Source organism: Magallana gigas, chromosome 8 (genome assembly GCF_963853765.1).
Source record: "Magallana gigas chromosome 8, xbMagGiga1.1, whole genome shotgun sequence".
Taxonomy (NCBI): Eukaryota; Metazoa; Mollusca; class Bivalvia; order Ostreida; family Ostreidae; genus Magallana; species Magallana gigas.
In genome coordinates, this window is record NC_088860.1 from 18,573,118 (window position 1) to 18,590,223 (window position 17,106).

The 17,106-nt window shown below is 33.3% G+C and overlaps 1 protein-coding gene across 8 annotated transcripts in view; it reads left to right on the forward strand.

The window, feature by feature from the left end:
• The first annotated feature begins 1,065 nt into the window (after positions 1-1,065).
• LOC105339725 (protein eyes shut homolog) overlaps positions 1,066-17,106 on the forward strand; it is a 53,261-nt gene continuing 37,220 nt past the window's right edge. For 2 of the 8 annotated variants that reach the window (XM_034472214.2, XM_020071998.3), the window contains exons 1-20: positions 1,066-1,559; positions 7,063-7,369; positions 7,866-7,886; positions 9,866-9,978; positions 10,474-10,541; positions 10,799-10,846; positions 12,286-12,500; positions 12,796-12,911; positions 13,077-13,144; positions 13,286-13,539; positions 13,824-13,942; positions 14,079-14,146; positions 14,378-14,748; positions 14,989-15,101; positions 15,199-15,266; positions 15,424-15,698; positions 15,951-16,063; positions 16,197-16,264; positions 16,395-16,663; positions 16,929-17,045. In XM_034472214.2, coding sequence (XP_034328105.2) covers positions 1,479-1,559; positions 7,063-7,369; positions 7,866-7,886; positions 9,866-9,978; positions 10,474-10,541; positions 10,799-10,846; positions 12,286-12,500; positions 12,796-12,911; positions 13,077-13,144; positions 13,286-13,539; positions 13,824-13,942; positions 14,079-14,146; positions 14,378-14,748; positions 14,989-15,101; positions 15,199-15,266; positions 15,424-15,698; positions 15,951-16,063; positions 16,197-16,264; positions 16,395-16,663; positions 16,929-17,045 — 2,872 coding nt within the window. In that variant the 5' untranslated portion in view covers positions 1,066-1,478. Of the gene's footprint in view, positions 1,560-6,318; positions 6,508-7,062; positions 7,370-7,865; positions 7,887-9,865; positions 9,979-10,473; positions 10,542-10,798; positions 10,847-12,285; positions 12,501-12,795; positions 12,912-13,076; positions 13,145-13,285; positions 13,540-13,823; positions 13,943-14,078; positions 14,147-14,377; positions 14,749-14,988; positions 15,102-15,198; positions 15,267-15,423; positions 15,699-15,950; positions 16,064-16,196; positions 16,265-16,394; positions 16,664-16,928; positions 17,046-17,106 lie in introns of those variants that run through there. The other 6 variants (XR_010708862.1, XM_020072000.3, XM_066070174.1 and 3 more) reach the window with 5 other exon arrangements.

The window sequence follows — 17,106 nt, forward strand, 5'->3', positions numbered from 1 at the left end:
GTTAATGTTGCGAATTCATTGATCGAATGCGTGCACAGGTTCACACATCTTCCGATGCTCGCGATAGCATATAAATAATTAATTCAAAATTCAACCCAAAAAAACTAGTGTGTATAAAAAGAATAAAGAATTGATATTTATTGTCATTTGATATATCCACAATTTTTTTTTCTTTAGTTGGTAAAGTTTCGTTACTTTCTTTCTATATAAATATGTTTTAAATAATAACTAGCTGCAATAATCAAAGTAATCAGATTACAGGACCTTATTGTCCTACGTTGGTATTCCCATTTTCTTTCTACTTCATTTAGTTAAAACCTATCGTCATCAATTAAGGATTACAAAATTAGATTTCTTCACAATACATTTTGAACTCCTCTATTTTTAATCATTCCATTTCTGTATTCTCTCAATCACTTTTTTTCTTCTGGATGATAAAGGCACGTACGATGATTTGTTTTGTTTTGTTTTTTCTAACTCTTCATGCACTCAACATGTGCTCCTGTCGTTTGACAATGATCTACATCCAACGAAGTTGTATGACAAGCCTAGAATTTTGACAAACGAGGCCACATGGAGTTTTTTGTTTACAGGTGTAAAATTGACATGGGAAGATGACAGCTGTAGGTATGATGTATCTTAAAAATTAATCTGAAGTCCGAACAAAGAAAGCATACTTTTTATGAGTCATTTCTGTAGCCCCCACGCTGAATTTTATATATAACAGAACAAAATAAAAATAAGCGATAAATACAAATTCATAATTTAAAACTATAAAAGATGATCATAATAATGACGCTAATATAGTAAAGTACAATTTCATGAAATTAAGGTTTTTCTTTAATAGTAAAAAAAAAAAAGGGTTGACAAAAATCTCAAAATTAACAGCCTCACTGTTGCTTTAATTGTTCCCCAGCGTTAAATACAGTGAAACAAAATTAACGGTACATAAAAACTTGTCAACCAGTTTGCCTGCTCCTGAACAAGCGCCGTATAACACCACTGATCCGGTCATGTTGCGTTAGTTCCGCCCGCCCCCCGGGCCAACGTTTATCACAGACCCCTGCTCCATGGATGAGTGAACATGCGATGCTAAGGAACACAGGCCGTGGATGACCCCTAAGGGTCAACTTCAGATAAAAGAACACTGAAAGTGAGAGTTGGTGGATCTGAAATGCATCATTTTGCATGACGTGTAAAATAATGACTGTTGTCTGGCCCTAAATCTTGTTTGTTTATCAAGACAATAACAGTATCAATAGAGAAGGATTCCAACTCAGTATTCAAGTGTATGTTTGGAAGAAAACCTTCTGATTAAGAAACATTATTATTAGCCAGTTATTCAATTATTTGGTCAGCTTCCATTGTACGATGTTGATTTTGTGGATATGTAGTTCTATTTGTGTTTATATGTAGCAAAGATTTTTTTTTAATATAAGAATAATTTTGTTGATTTGTGGCTTACTTGTGAAGTGAAAATGACACTGGAAAGGGATCGAAGACCAGATTGGATAGAACATTTGCGGGAGGATACCATTGCACGACCTTATCACGACTCGGTAAGATTATCGCAACGTTAGTACCTAAGTCGTAATTGAAACATATGTAGTTAATTAGAATTAATAGATTTTAAAGCGCCCTTGTAATTTTAAAATCGATAAGAATTTTTTTTATTAAATAATGTGTGTTTATATTATTTAAGTTTGAACTTCAAATAAACATTAGACACTTTTGATGATGGAATTTCAATGCCTTAATTGATCTGCGCATTGTTGGTTCTAGAAAAATGAATTAAATAAACCATGATATTATCAGTTGTTATAGTCACACATTGTCAGTTTCAATAAACTCAAGTGTTAAATACCATTTATCGCAAAATTAATAAAGTAACCCTTATTTTCTCATAAATCCGTCAGCCAGATCACGAAAAGGCATGTTGCTGGTAACCTTATGTCATTTTTATGGGTATTATATGATTTCCAGCAACAAGTTTTGTAAGTGCAGATCAGGGAATGTTCATTGTAACTCCCATTAAAAATGTCCAACTTACATCGGCTCTTCGTGTCCAATTTGACTGACAGCTACTCTTTAAATTTAGAAACAAAATCATCTGTGTTTCAAGACATTGTTTTAACTTCATTGACGCGCTTCCTTACAGGGTAAAAAAAAAAGGGGGGGGGGGGTCGTTGTGATTTGAGCAGAAGAAAAGCCGAGTTTGTCTCTTTGTTACAAGTCTTGTATCATGTTCATAAATTCTTGTTCTACGAAGTGTATGAATAACAAGGGATTTATGCAAGTTCAAATATCGTTAAAATTTTTAGGAAGTTGTTAGAAATGAAGGGGAAGTGGCGTACAACACCTTTAGCCACATTAAAAGGATTCCAGTATTGTTTACTACAGTTTTACTCCTGTGTCAGTTTTTTTTTAAATTGTTTGAAGTCTATTAACATTTGATGTGACTTTTCTGTTCTGAAAACGAGTTTTATTATTGTTGTTCTCTTTTAAAGTTTAAGATGATAAGTTTAAGATGATAGGAAACTAATCAACTTCATGTCAAATTAAAACGTTTGACAGAATTGTAAAAAAAAAAACACCCCAAAACACCAATATAATATCCCCTTTCTACGACTGCATTTCAAGACCCTGGAATTTTGTTCCCAATTTGATACGTATACACACATGAAATACGTGCATGAAATACAAGAACAACAAAATTATATAAATGTTTTGAATAAAACTGCTTCACGGTGAATAAGAAAATCATCTTGTACAAGTACGATTTCAACTAGACTTTGTATTTGGGAGATGGTTAGTAAATACAGACTGTTGCCCAATCCTATTGAGCTATCAGTAAAAAATTGTTTTAGATTAATGAAATAATAAATAATTAACAGACACATATATTAACATGTTTGGTGGCCATCCAATTGTTTTATAATTTAAGTAACACTCATGTGTCTGCAATGGCAAGCCCACGGTAACTACGCCCATCCCGGTGACATTTCTGATGATCTGTCTCCCCCCGGGGGTAGGTAGGCTCTCGGTGAGCTGCAGCTATTGTCGTTTTTGTCCATACGTTTCGCGAGTGCTCGTCCATTATTGTGTCATAAATTTGGGCTGCTCTTACATCAAGGCAGGCTTCGCTGCTTTTGTCACAGCATAAATTTGACAGTCTCATCATCTTGTGGACTTAGGTTTGTCACACCTTTGGACAGGTGTGTTTTTCCTTTAACTGACCGCATGACTTTGAATGAAGAAGGTATTCCTGGTACAGATTCTCTGAAAGAAGAAATGGCATATTAATAAGCAAATATTTATTTCGTTGCCCATTCTATCCAACAATTAATGTTGTTTTATTTCAGTTATTCTTTTTGCAATCTTATCCATTGTTGTTTGTTATAAAGGTTTTATAACCATTATGGACATGAAAGGACCATATGGTATCAAATATACTGAATTAATTTAGGAAGTATTTCATTCAAAATATAATTACATTAAATTGAATCAAACAGCAGGCAATATGTCTATATATGTTCTCTCCTGGTCATATACTAAATATTGGACAGGTCATCAGAGAAAGAGGGCGTATGCACCAATTCTGTCTTTGTGAAAAGACGAGTTACAAAGTAGACAATGATCAAATTTTCTCGCAGAAACAGGGCATTAGGGGAAAACATTAACACGTTTTCTTTTCTGAAAAACAATTCTGTTGACTTGTCTGGTCGTGCTTTTGATGTCTGGAGCCAAGCCATGACGTAAATTGAGGTTTTGCTTATTTTGCAATGTGGTCAACATTTCTTCCATCTTTGTCCCCCCCCCCCCCCAAAAAAGAAAAAAACATGCAGAATTTCAAAACCGAATTTTTACATCAATTGAGCGTTTATCGTGACATACACATGACAGATGTTATGGACGTTTTGGGTTGGTTTGGGTTGGAAATAGTATTAATATAAAGCAGCCACGATTGCCTTACTCACTATACCCGTCCTGTCCTGCTTATAGCTCAATTCAATTTAATTCAATTTATTCTCTCAAACCATTATCATACAATGGTACATGAGGTACAATAACATATTTGCATTAAATTGTGATGTCAAGGGTCTAATAAATTATATATAAATTATAATACAACATAGTATTACATGTGTTAGTACGCATAAGTAAGTAAGAGAAAAGAAAAATAGTAATAATACAAAAAACGGTAGAAAAAAATAGATCACCAAATAAAAATTTAATACAATGTTTCATTGGTGTTCAATACGCGGAGAGTAATAATAATAATAAATGCTAATATAGTTTAGGTTGGACAGCAGACTTGCTCTTGGATATTCAATATAAAAGAGCTTAATTTTTTCAATGTTTTGATGTTCGTTGTCATCAGCAGTTCCCTAAATTTTAATGTACTTGGTTTTTGAAAATACTTGGTACATAGGAATTGCTTACGTAAAGTTAAGAAAAATTTACACTCAAGAATAAAATGGTATTCGTTCGCTAATTTACCACTATTACAGAGTGTGCAGCTTCTGTCATTTACAGGAATTCCATACCATCTACCGGTTTCAATCGGTAAACGGTGATTTGCTGTTCTGAATTTAATAAGTGGTTTCCACAATGTTTTAGTAAGAATGCCTAAGTATTTTTCAAAACCAAACTTTTGTTTATAAATTTTATATATTTGACCTTTAGATGAATAATCTATATCTTTTGCCCATTTCTGAATGAACTGGTCCTGCAATCTTTGTTTGATGGCGGCAGAAATCCACTTATCATTAACTATTGCAGTACATTGTTCTGTCCAGATATTAGAGAACCCACATGAGTCTAAAATATGTCGTATAAAATCAGTCCATGGATTTACACAGTTATTATTATACATATATTGGTTTGCTAAATATTTGTAAACAGTAAACACAATCTTATTGTCTTGACCTTGGATAGTGATACATAATATGACAGAAAACTGTATTAACCCCATTCATTTTTTTTAGATAAATATCATTTTGATAAAATGCATAGTTTCTTGAAAGAGGACAAAAATTGTTACTAATATTATATTTAAGGTTTTTTTTGGCTTTGGTCACTCATTTGTTGATTACAAAACTTCATTAAAAAGTGAAGAAATTTTGGTACTACTAGCAGCATCAAAGTAATGTTATTTCATCATCCATATCTTTTTTTTGCCCATTGCCATTGATATGCATGTATGCACAAACAAATACCGGAAAAGATTTTCGAACATTTGCCTGACTAGAGAAAATGGTGGGATGCAAGGGGGGGGGGGGGTTGTCGTAACAAAATGTGGATAAAAAATATATTGTTGGCTTGGTTGCATAAAACAAGATTGGTAGCATTTGGATACACGAAGAATTAATGGGCTACAATATCATCTGCTTGTGTTTCTTTAGAAATCACTCCACTCGGCAATTAATTGTTTCAATTGTCATTCGATTACAATGCAGGACAGCAAACCTTGTTTAAAAGTACACTAAACTCGGTGATCCATCTCGACATACCGGCACAGCTATATTTAAGGAGTAAGGAATCATTATTTGAGTATTATGATTGATCAAATACGTTCGCGAGTGATGAAATCCAACTAAGGCACATATTGTCAGCAAATGTACGATTAAGTATTCAAAATAGTCATCAATGAAATGTATTGGTCTATACATTACAAAATCGATTCGTACTGTTATCACAGACAAAGGCACTGGAAAATGTAGATATATGTGGATAAAGGGCAGTGAATTAATGACCACATCTGATAACGATATACATGTGTATATGCATTCATTTTCCCCACTCAATTATGACTGGTAAATTTTCCAATATACAATTTTAAATTCATTGAATACCTACTTGTAACGCAACAAATTATTGGGGATAACAAATTTGAAAAATAAAAGAATGAATACCTTAGCTACATTTGCATTTCTACAAATATACATTACATTTTACCACACATTTATAAACTATCATATATCAATAGCCTTAACATGTGTATTTTTAAAGGTCTTTACTACTAACACACCCCTCTCCCTAGAAGGGATGAAACGTCGGCTCCAAATTGATTAAGTTTAATGCGTAAAAACTGTATAAATTATTTCGTAAAATGTTTGGCATGCATTGAATAGCCGGAAACACTGCTGGATGCAAACTTGTGTCTGTGCATCATGGTCACGATCTCCTTTTTACCTATATACGTACGATTAATATATACGCAAAATGTCTTCATTACCCCCTGGTTATTGTTGACGCCTTTCCCCGGGTCGTAATGAAAAATTAGGCTGCAGATTTAGTTGGATAAAGTGGTAATCGGTCGTATAAAGAGCGTTAAACGTATGAGCTGCTGCAGGGAGAAGCGCTGTTTCATAACCTTTCTATGTTATCTGTGCGGATATAAAACTTTAAAGTCAAGATAACATCTACTGATTTGCAATGTGTTACCTCGGATAAACAACAAGGGGAACCAAGTCTATTGTGATATTAGACATTATGGTTCGTGAAGTAAGAAAATTAAAATTCACTAAATTATATATGTGCATTTAATCGGGACGGCTTTGTTTTACTAGATCAGTTTGCGATTTCAACTGAAAAAGGTCTCTTTTTTGGGATTTAAAATTTTAGCTCCAGTTGTTTATTTTCTGTGTGATTTTTCTGAGATATTTTGGATTTTACATATTGTGATTTTTGTGATCCTTTATTTAATTGACTGCATACGTAATTCATGTATACGTGATTATCGACATCATTTTGATAATTCTGTGTGTTGAAATTTTACCTTATTTCACTTCTATGGAAGTAGTATTTGAATTGCATTTTGCACCATTGTTAAATTCCTTCTAATTAGATGTTTAGAATGTATTTAGATCTGGCCATTAAATGTGATTAGTTTTACGACTTTTCAAAATTCTTTACAGAAAAATAAAACGTCCGTTCTTTGATCTTGCACCTGTTTTTTTTCCTTTTTTTTTCTTTGCCTTTCAATCACGCACTTTTCTCTAAAAATCCAAACTTGAGGAATAAATTACATCTGTAATAATTTCATTCAAATTATTTCAGTACCCATCATACCGGGGTGGGGGTAACAAGAACGACTATAATTCACTACACAGAAGGGAGCATCACCACCGCCACCACCACTCCTCTCACAGACATGGGGATGATCCAGACGGGAAACTAGGGGGCGGGAATACACAATTTATTCACGGACAATCGGGCAGTGATTCCACAATAAACAGCCGGAAATCCATTAAATCCGAGGAGAGAATGAAGCAGAAGCGACTCGGTCTCGTTCTGCTGTTGTTGATCGGTGCATTGTTAATCGCTTTCGGAATCGGATTATTAATTTACTTTCTGCTGATGGAGAGTAAGTATATCATTGATATATGTACTTCTTTTATATCTGTAAATGTAAATATCAAGCAATCTTAATACACGTGAAGGAGTTGAGCAGGTTTTTGTTTGCTTTTTTTCGGAAGGGGGGGGGGTACGAAAATCAATAAAATATATCCAATAATTCTGTAAAAGATATTTAAGTATTCATTTATTTGATGAAAACAAGATTTTTTTCTTTTACCAAAAATACACCAATCAAAAGGAAAGTTGTTTTCAGAATTTATTTGGTTTGTTATATTTCTCCTATGTTTTCATTGAAATGACATATATAAAATATTAAATTAAATCTATCATTTTTGTATGCTCAGTAGCCTACAGTTATTTTTTCGTTATGGAAGAAATCTGTGTCGGTTTTGAATTTCCGTAATTTTAGATTTTTTATATTGAAATTTAGATTATTTAAACATAATCTATGTAATATTCAAATACTTTGAACAAGTTCTAACTCTCTCAAAATTTCTTTGCAGATCCTGGGCTGTATAACCATGGTAAGTTTTTTTCGGAATTTTATTGTTCGTATTTAGTTTTTCTCTTTTACACGCGGAATATGGCGCCAAACTTCAACCGAGGGATAGCAAACGACATGATCATGAAGATGTTGAACAGTTACAGATTCTGTGTGTTTTTGGAGATGGTTTTCATTCAGAAACACTTTAAATACAAATAGGTAGTCTTAACTTTCCTTAAAAACCGAGATCTTCTGATTACAACCTTAGTTGACGTGGAAGGAGGTACATACAGCTGGTACTCCCCATCTTAATTTGTAAAGAAAAGAAGTATTGTATGTATTCTACAAAAATCAAATTGATTTTTTCGTATATAGGTTATAAACCTTTCCTTTACAAATCACTTATGATGGGGATGCATATCAATATAGAGATATATAGTCATGAAAGTCGGGTAAACACTAAACACAATTTTACAACAATTACTTTGAACACCACTTATCTTAAAGAAGATGGGTGGATAAGGCGTGTAAAATGCCCATACACGGTCGGACAAGCTACTGCAAAATAAAAATATAAATAAATCTGATACTTTTTAAAAAAATCATTTAAAACAATATATATTTAACATATCATTGATTTTTATCCTATAAATATGTTCAATACTTGGAATATGTCGACTCAAACAGGCGTATACGTATCAAAACCTGCAAATACTGTCATTTTTTAGAACTTCAAGGCATTTCCTTTTATAGAGTGGGTCTGTGCTCCATATTTTTCTCATAGTCTGAATAAGGTCTATTGGAAAACAAACCGATTTTAATCAACAAAAATGTGGAGAGATGACCCACTATACCTTAAAAATATCATTTTGTGTCCAAACAATTGAACGTTTTGAAAATATAATACAAGTCCATAAATTTGTGGTCAAAGTCACACGTAATTTTTAAACAGCCTACTTTGATGTGTCTGAAATGGCTCAGTGGTTAGAGTACCTGACATATGCTAATCTGATATATTTAGGGTTTTTATGTTATGGGTTCGATACTACCAAAATTTCAGGCAATATTTTTTTTCTTATCTTTTGTTAAATATATTAAAACTAAATATAGCTAAAAATTGTGCTTTTGCAAACTTGTATTATAGTATATTCAAAATTGTATTTCACTACTAAACCGAATTGGCATTTGCGCCATTTTATTCCCCCATCTTCTTTATTCTTTGTTTGAAGTATTGATAAGTGTTTAGTTATTTAAACATCTTTATGTTCTACATGCATCTTCATGGATTGCATCGAATTGACTTAATCAAATAAGTTTACTGTATCAAATCACTTTTTTACCATCATGTCTATAAAGGTACACCTAACTGTTAAATAAATAGTTTATTTATACCTTCAGGATATTTCAGTATGACCTGATATGAACTGGTGAATTTAATGTGATGACATTTATTAGATCTGGTTAACTTGAACATTTATGTCGATCGATTTTACAAGGCATGTTTAGGAAAGCATTCAAGATATTTTAGATGTCCATGTAATGTTTTGAAAAAAGTTTTTATTTGAACATAAAGGTAATAAATGACAAAATATTTGCTTTGAAACCTCTTCTAATGTCAAGTCAGTAAGGTTGCATGTTTATTTTGAAATTTTCTTTGTTCTTTTTTACAATTTTAAATTCCAATCCAGTAAGTGTAGTGCATAACTCCATTTGTTCAGGTATTGAAATCAGTATAAAAAGTAAACCAAAGAGTATTATATAACACAAATACCAGTAGGCATCATGATAGAAATTCCCTATACAGAGTTACAGAGAAAATATTGGACTAGCTATTGCATTACGTAGTATATGCCAGCTATTCTAATTTTACAAGTTATTACTATACCCATCAAATGTACTACTTATATATATATTCAAATTAAATATTTATGTTATTGTATATGTTTTGCTTTTTTTTTTGCATTTCTCCTTTTTTATAGATGATTGCGAAATACTTATTCTGTTATTGTATATTTTTAGATTTGTATAAAGCCAGGATGAACATGCCGATTCTTAACAGGGAGTATAATGAAGCCATGAAAAACTTGTCATCAGCAGAAGCAAAGGCTCTGGCTCTTCCTCTCTGTACAGAGGTAACTAAATTATTATGAAACAATTCATTTAATCAAAACTTTATTCATAATGAAGAAAGTTGACTTTTGTGTCTAAATTCAAACAGCAAGCTGTTTCCTGTATACATTAAACTCAATAAAAGTATCATATGACTTTAGAATGTTGGGGTGTTAGAATTCATTAAATATGTGTGCATTGTAAATATTGCCTTATCTTATCTTAATTATAAAGAATAGAAAAAAATTGAATTGAAAATAACTATGAATGATCAACCTCTCTCATTAATGTTTGTTGTGGACATATGTCAAAGTTGATTTAAGAATAGAAGATCAAAAGAATAGTGTGAAAAAAATGTATCCTGGTAGCAGTACCTGCATGATAAATCACTTGCGTTTGTAGATAATAAAGAATAATGTAAGATGTCTGTTGTAAAACTAGTGTACCATTTCCCCCTGTGTACCATGTCATTTCAGCTTAGCTTCTCTCTTTGAGTTTTCACAAATTTATTTGTGCAGATTGACAGCTATCTAAGAGACAGTCCATTAGCTGGCAAATACAAAGAATGCGCTGTCAGAGAAATCAAGTGAGCAATATCTTAATGTGGGAGGAGAGATTCACTGTCATTTTTATTCACACTTTAAATTGAGAATTCATTTAGAGTTGATAAAAACAATCTGTTGTAAGAATTGTAATAAAGAATAGTTCATTAATTTAAAATGATTGTTTAAAATTAGGTCTACCTCTAATTATTATATATTTTAAATTTGAATGTATGGTCATACAAAACAAAAATTGTAATTGATAAATTGTATGCATTTCTAATCTCTTTCTTTTCCATAGAGCAACAGCGGGATCTCCCATCACATGCAAGTGCTCAGGAGGACTAGTGTAAGCAAAATAATTTTTTTTCAAATTTTGGTAAATTTTCCATTATTGGGCTATTCTGGATGAGTAATGATTTGTCCTTAATAAACTTCAGTAATGTTATTTTCTTTGAAGATGTTTTCTGCATTTAGCAGGTTTATTATAAACTTTGATATTACGGTAGAATGGATTTAAGTGCAGTCATAGATCATCTTTATAAAGTATAGTGGATACTGATACAATAAAGAAATTGTCATTAACATTTCATTCCCATTACTAGGCTACATGCATGTTAGAAAGATTCAATCCTTAGAAACAAAATTGATCTGAACATTTTTCTGTTAATTATCAAATCTATTTCTTTCTACTGTAAATTGTATCCAAATGATACTTACAGATAAAAACATATACCGGTACTGTATTTTTGATGTGTCCAAATTGAATAAGTTTTTAGGGCAAGAAAAGTCCTTTGATTTTTCCATAAAATGTTAGCAAATCGTCAGAAACTTTGTTTATTCAATATAAAAAAAATGCCTGTTGATATCAGAAGGGGGAGGTTGTTTTTTCCTTTTTATAATGTAATACTGTGGTTCCAACATTCAGTTCTGACATGATGGCATGTAGCATTCACTTTTAAGTTCAGTGATGGCTGTTTGTCAGGCCTGTAGATCAGTGATCAAGCAGTGGCAACAATACCCACTGTGACAGCTGATGGTGTTAGAGGACAGGAGTTCCTGTTATGGACATGCCTTAACACATCACCTGATGGTGCTAAGATCACAATGATGGACAATACAATAATTAATTGCTTTATCTGTTTTTCACTTGAGGAGACTCATGTTATTTTGGGTTTAGTGCCTAATAGCAAGCATAAGATAAAGCTGTTTCTTCTGTGTTCTATGGCTGCTGACCGGGTTTTACCTTTTGTGGACTATGTTATGGTATTACATCAACAATGTTTATAAGCTTGGGGAAAATCTTGAAAATAAATTCAACAGAAATAAATGATATTAGATTTTCTCAAGTTTGATGATTGCATGAAGAAAAATGCATACCAGTACATGTAGCTTTTTGTTTCCAAATTTATGGTGATAATATCTGGCTCAATGATTAATTGTGTGCATTCACCTTTTTGAGGGCTTTACAATGTTTTATATTTGAAAGCCCATAAAAGTGCTTGTTGTGCATTGATCCTTGGTAGACATGGAAAGATAAATTGGTTTCTTGAACTTGAAGATTCAAGAAAACAAGTATTAGATTATCAAAGTAACATGAAATCAGATGATAATGCCATTGTTACAAAATTAAGTCAAAATTGTAGAATCTAATTATTTTTATTTTTAAAATATAGGAGTGATGGTAATGAATTTCATACTTAACTGTCACTGAACATTTCATTTCAGGAAGTGAAAGCTATTTAACTCCACATAATCAAAGCGTATCTTCTTGATATATATTTATAGCTCCAGCAAAGGAAAGAGAGCACAGGTATTCTTTGACCTAGTGTTCAATGGTCAGATCACCAGGGAGGAGATAGAGAAGATACTGAGGGCACACTCTACCTATGAGGACAAGGATGGTCTGAGATATTTCAAGTTTAGGGACTTTATTGTGGATATCAATAAGATCCTCAATCCACCTGTTCTCCCAACTCGTGGACCAGATATTGAAATCATAGGTACAATAGCTCACAGACATACACATTCTCATAAGACTAAGTATGAAGCAGCGATTATTTTTTTAACTTCAGTTTACGGTTCCTGTTTCTTCAAGCTTTGCAATCACTAGCATGCTTTACCTTACAATGAATATTTGTAGACTAACACCTATTCATACGAGACAAATTTCTTCTTGAACATGTAGGGCCCCTTAAACTAATCTTTGTGACTGAAATGTATCGGATGGTAATTTATGAAATGTGAACACACAGGGTTTGTGCTGTCTGTACTTTTAGTACTTTGATTTTGTTGTAGATGCAACACTAACCAATTTATCAGTGAGTGTGTATAACCTGACTGACTGGACCAGTGACCTCTACCACAACACCTCTCTGGCCTTCAACTCCTACGCTGTCCCCTTCTGTAGAGATGTAAGAATTTACAGAAGGTTTATAATTCAAATGTCATTTGGACCATGAGAGGTTGTCAATCCTAATGATGCATTTAAATCTGCAAATTTCTTTTGTTCAAAAGTAAATATAACCATTATTTTAATGCAAAGTAGCATGTCTTATTCACAACTTTTAATTTTTTAGCTTGATAAAATTTTTCGATTAAGCCCTTTGAGGGAGAGATATTATGACTGCCAAGTTAGAGCTTTTGGGTAAGTACATGTACCAGCATATCTATTTACAAACATTATATTTACATTTTCACATTTACACTATTAACATTTTGTAATGTATTGATATTTTTTACATATCAGTGTGTATAACTAGCCTCTGTTTTTTTCCTTTCTTCACAGAAAAGATCCAAGAACAGTTGTAGTGCATTTAAGATTCAAAGGAAAAGCTTACAACAACATGAGGAGTGACATTTTACAGATAATTATAGACAATGCTAAAAGAGTAATTGACTCAGAGCATAAGGAACTGAGAATGATAGGTAACCTTCTGATTGAACCGCTGGGAGGCACCACGATAGATGTACTGAATATAACACTGAATCTGGGAGGAACAACTACCATACAGCCGACCAAGACTGTACCCCCATCCACAGGTCTGTCTATACCAACTCTTGCAGCATTATTTTTTATTATGGAAACTTCTTTTTTATTTGACTATGATCAAATAAACCTGAATGGAATTTTACCTTTAATTACAAATTATGCATCTGTATGATGAAGCTCAAAAAATATTTTCTGATCTATATGTACTATAGCGGGTTTGATGCTTTTTCAGTCAATCTCAATTTTATTGACGTTAATTTTAAAAAGTTCAGGCTTTGCAGTGTACCGGTATGTTAAAATGTCGATAGTAAATCATACTTATGTATCTTTTCAGGAGAACAAGTTGTGATTGCAGACATTACAGTTTATTTATACAATTTAACTTACGACCCTCGACTGGAGGATGGGAACTCTGCTCTGTTTATCAGACATGCTCATGCATTCTGTAAAGATGTAAGTTTTCATCAATGTCAAATTGAATTCTGTTGTAAGTCAATTGCTTTCTGTTAGTTTTAACATTTCCTATGGTATTGTGTAATTTTTGAAATGATTATTGAATTTTGAAGTTGTTAATTTTTTTTTTGTGTAGATTGAGAAAATATACATGTCATCTTCACTAAAGCACTCCTTCATTGACTGCAAAATGTTTGATTACATGTAAGTACATTTATTGATAATCACTTGAGGTATTAATTTAGTGACATTTATGGTAGTACATATACCTGTTCTCATTCCTGCTTATTAGTTTCCATCAATGACTATTTGAATAATAATGATGTTTATTATACCAGTACATGTACATGAATTAACTGTGACAAGAATGATTTTAATTATATAATTTCATTTGTTTATTACTTTATACACATGAATACCGTAATCTATTTCCAGGGCCCCGGATCCTGGACAATCCTACACAAAGGCCAAGTTCAAGCTGCGTTTCCGTCACCCCTCAGTCTTCTCCCCAGAGCACTTTAAGGGCCTGATCCGGACCCGCACCCCCGAGTTCATACAGACTGACCTCCAGGCTCTGACCAAACTGTACACGTACCTGGTGGGTCACGACCTTGTCATTCTGGATAAGACCGGTTTTGACGTGGTCTGGAGTACAGCAGTCACCATCATGCCGTCCACGCTGTTCCTGCCCTCCTCTCTACACAGCTCCCTGGACATCATCACCTCTAACGTGTTTGCATCAACCCCGGGGCTCACGCTCTATCCCTCCCACATTCACGGCTCATCCACTGTCTATGTGCTCTATGGTAAGAGATTGCTTTGATTATAAATTATAAATTTTTAGAAATTATTCAGGTAAATTCACACCTTATTTGCTGCATCAATTTTTAGCAAAACAATCCCAATGCATTGTTTTCATCATGGATTGGCTGAATCAACAATGTGATGATGTATTACAGATATTCACAAAACTTTTATTGATAAAATTCCAAAGAAGAAAAAAGGTTTTTTTTATCTTTAGATTTGCAACATATTTTCTTTTTCAGATTCCACTTATGCCAACATTACTACAGGACTCTATGACTTCCAGTATACCTCAGATCTTACAAACAGAAACTCGCCAAAGTTTGCAAGTTTGCAGGCTAATTTCTGTGATGATGTAAGTGTATTTTAAAAATGATACATACTAAATCAAAGGTTTTGTTCTTCATTTATAAAGGTTATTTTTAACATGTGTATTTGGCATATTCTTGCAGCTTCGTCGCTATGTGGAAAGGACATCCATTGGCAAGTTTTTACAGGACTGTAAAATTGATGAATTTACGTAAGTTTCAAAATATTACACAACTGTACCTCTAGAGTGAAGATGGAAACCAATTTTTGTTTAAGTTGGGCAAAACATGTATAATTTATTTCTTACAGACATTTGAAATCATTTTCAAGTTATCAAAAAACGCGTTTAATTTATTTATTTCTTACAGGCATTTCCCATCCAATGTGAAATTCCATCTCCTCTTTAACACACCAATGGGTTCCTACGTGACAGAGAATATCACTCACATACTGAAGGACATGGCCCCTCATCGTCTGAAGGACGGCTTTGAGTTGGTGGATGTAGGGGACCTGAACTTGATCTGGAATCGGTACCACATCGACATGAGGGTCACAAACTACACCATGCACACAGCCACTGATATCGCCCACACAGGAACCATCGACTTCCCAGCCACCCAGGGACCAGGGAAAATTATGTATTGTAAGAATTCCTTGCTCTTTATGAAAAAAGGAATTAATGTCAAAGTTTGATTGTTCCCATTGTTGTAAATTCTTAAAAAAGAAGAGAATTGCTTGTTATTTATGAAAAGGAATTGATATTATATTTTGTTCTTGTTTGTTGTTAATTCCTAAAATAGAAAAGTTTTGGGATGCTAGAAGAAATTTAACTGTAAAGATTGTTCTAAACATCTGTGATTGAGAACTTTGAATGTTTTTCATTTTTGTGCTGCAGCTGCGACAGAAGTGCGATTTACCTGTGATTTGTACAATCAGAGCATCCCCATCGAGTTCTCTGACAGGGCCCATTACCTGTTCAAACAACAGCAGGACCTCTTCTGCAAAGACGTAAGTAATATTGATGCTATGCATTAGGTTTGATCAATTAGTAAAAAAAAATTATCTACGGTATTCAATGAGCAGTTTTTAATTTTTTTTTTTAGTAAATTCTATTAATTAATCAGTACATTCATTTTTTCAGGTGAAGAAGAGTTTTACAGACAGTGTTTTAGATCCCCATTTCCTTGAGTGTTACATAAAGGACTTCAAGTAAGAAAGATCAGAATGCTTCAACATGTAAATAAAATGTTTAATCACGCATGTACTGGTACACAGGTCTTTAGATTATACACAGTTTAAATAATACAGTGTACATAACTTTACCATAATCTATCACCAGATATGTCACACCCAGGAAGGTACAGTTTGGCCTTTACTTTGCCCATACCATGACAAGTGGTCTACAGACCAATGCTGTTAACACCCTAGAGTCGAAGTCTCAAAACAAGAAAATCGGTGCCAAAACGTATGTGGATGTAGGAAAGCTGTTCTTGGAGAAAGGAAGCTGTACTATTGAGATGAAGCCTGCTAACTGGACCCACGAAATGGAACACACCTACCACCCGATCCACCCATCCACCCCCACACTGCCTGTGGGGCCTTCATTTGGTATGGCACTCAATGTTATTAATTAAAGTAGTTTTGAGAAAAGTCAAGAAATACATTTATATGAAAGATAAAAAAGAATTCTACTTTATGTGATATTGGTTAGAATAGATTTATTGAGATGCTGCAGCGTAAGTAAAGTTTTCTTATAAATTCTTGAAGGGGGGGGGGGGGGTCAATTACATATGTACTTTTCTTTATACATGCATATTATGCATGTGTAAACGTGTACAACTATGGTCTGACCAGAAATATTCATCCATTATAGAAATTGATCACTGTATGAGGTACCCCTGTCAACATGGAGGCACCTGTCTGAAGTCAATATCTGGGTGGTACATCTGTGTGTGTCCCCCAGGGTACTCGGGTCAGAACTGTGAAGTCAGTAAGTATAACAATATCTACCTGAGTCCCTGTACAGTGTACTGGTATTGTGATTTCTATAG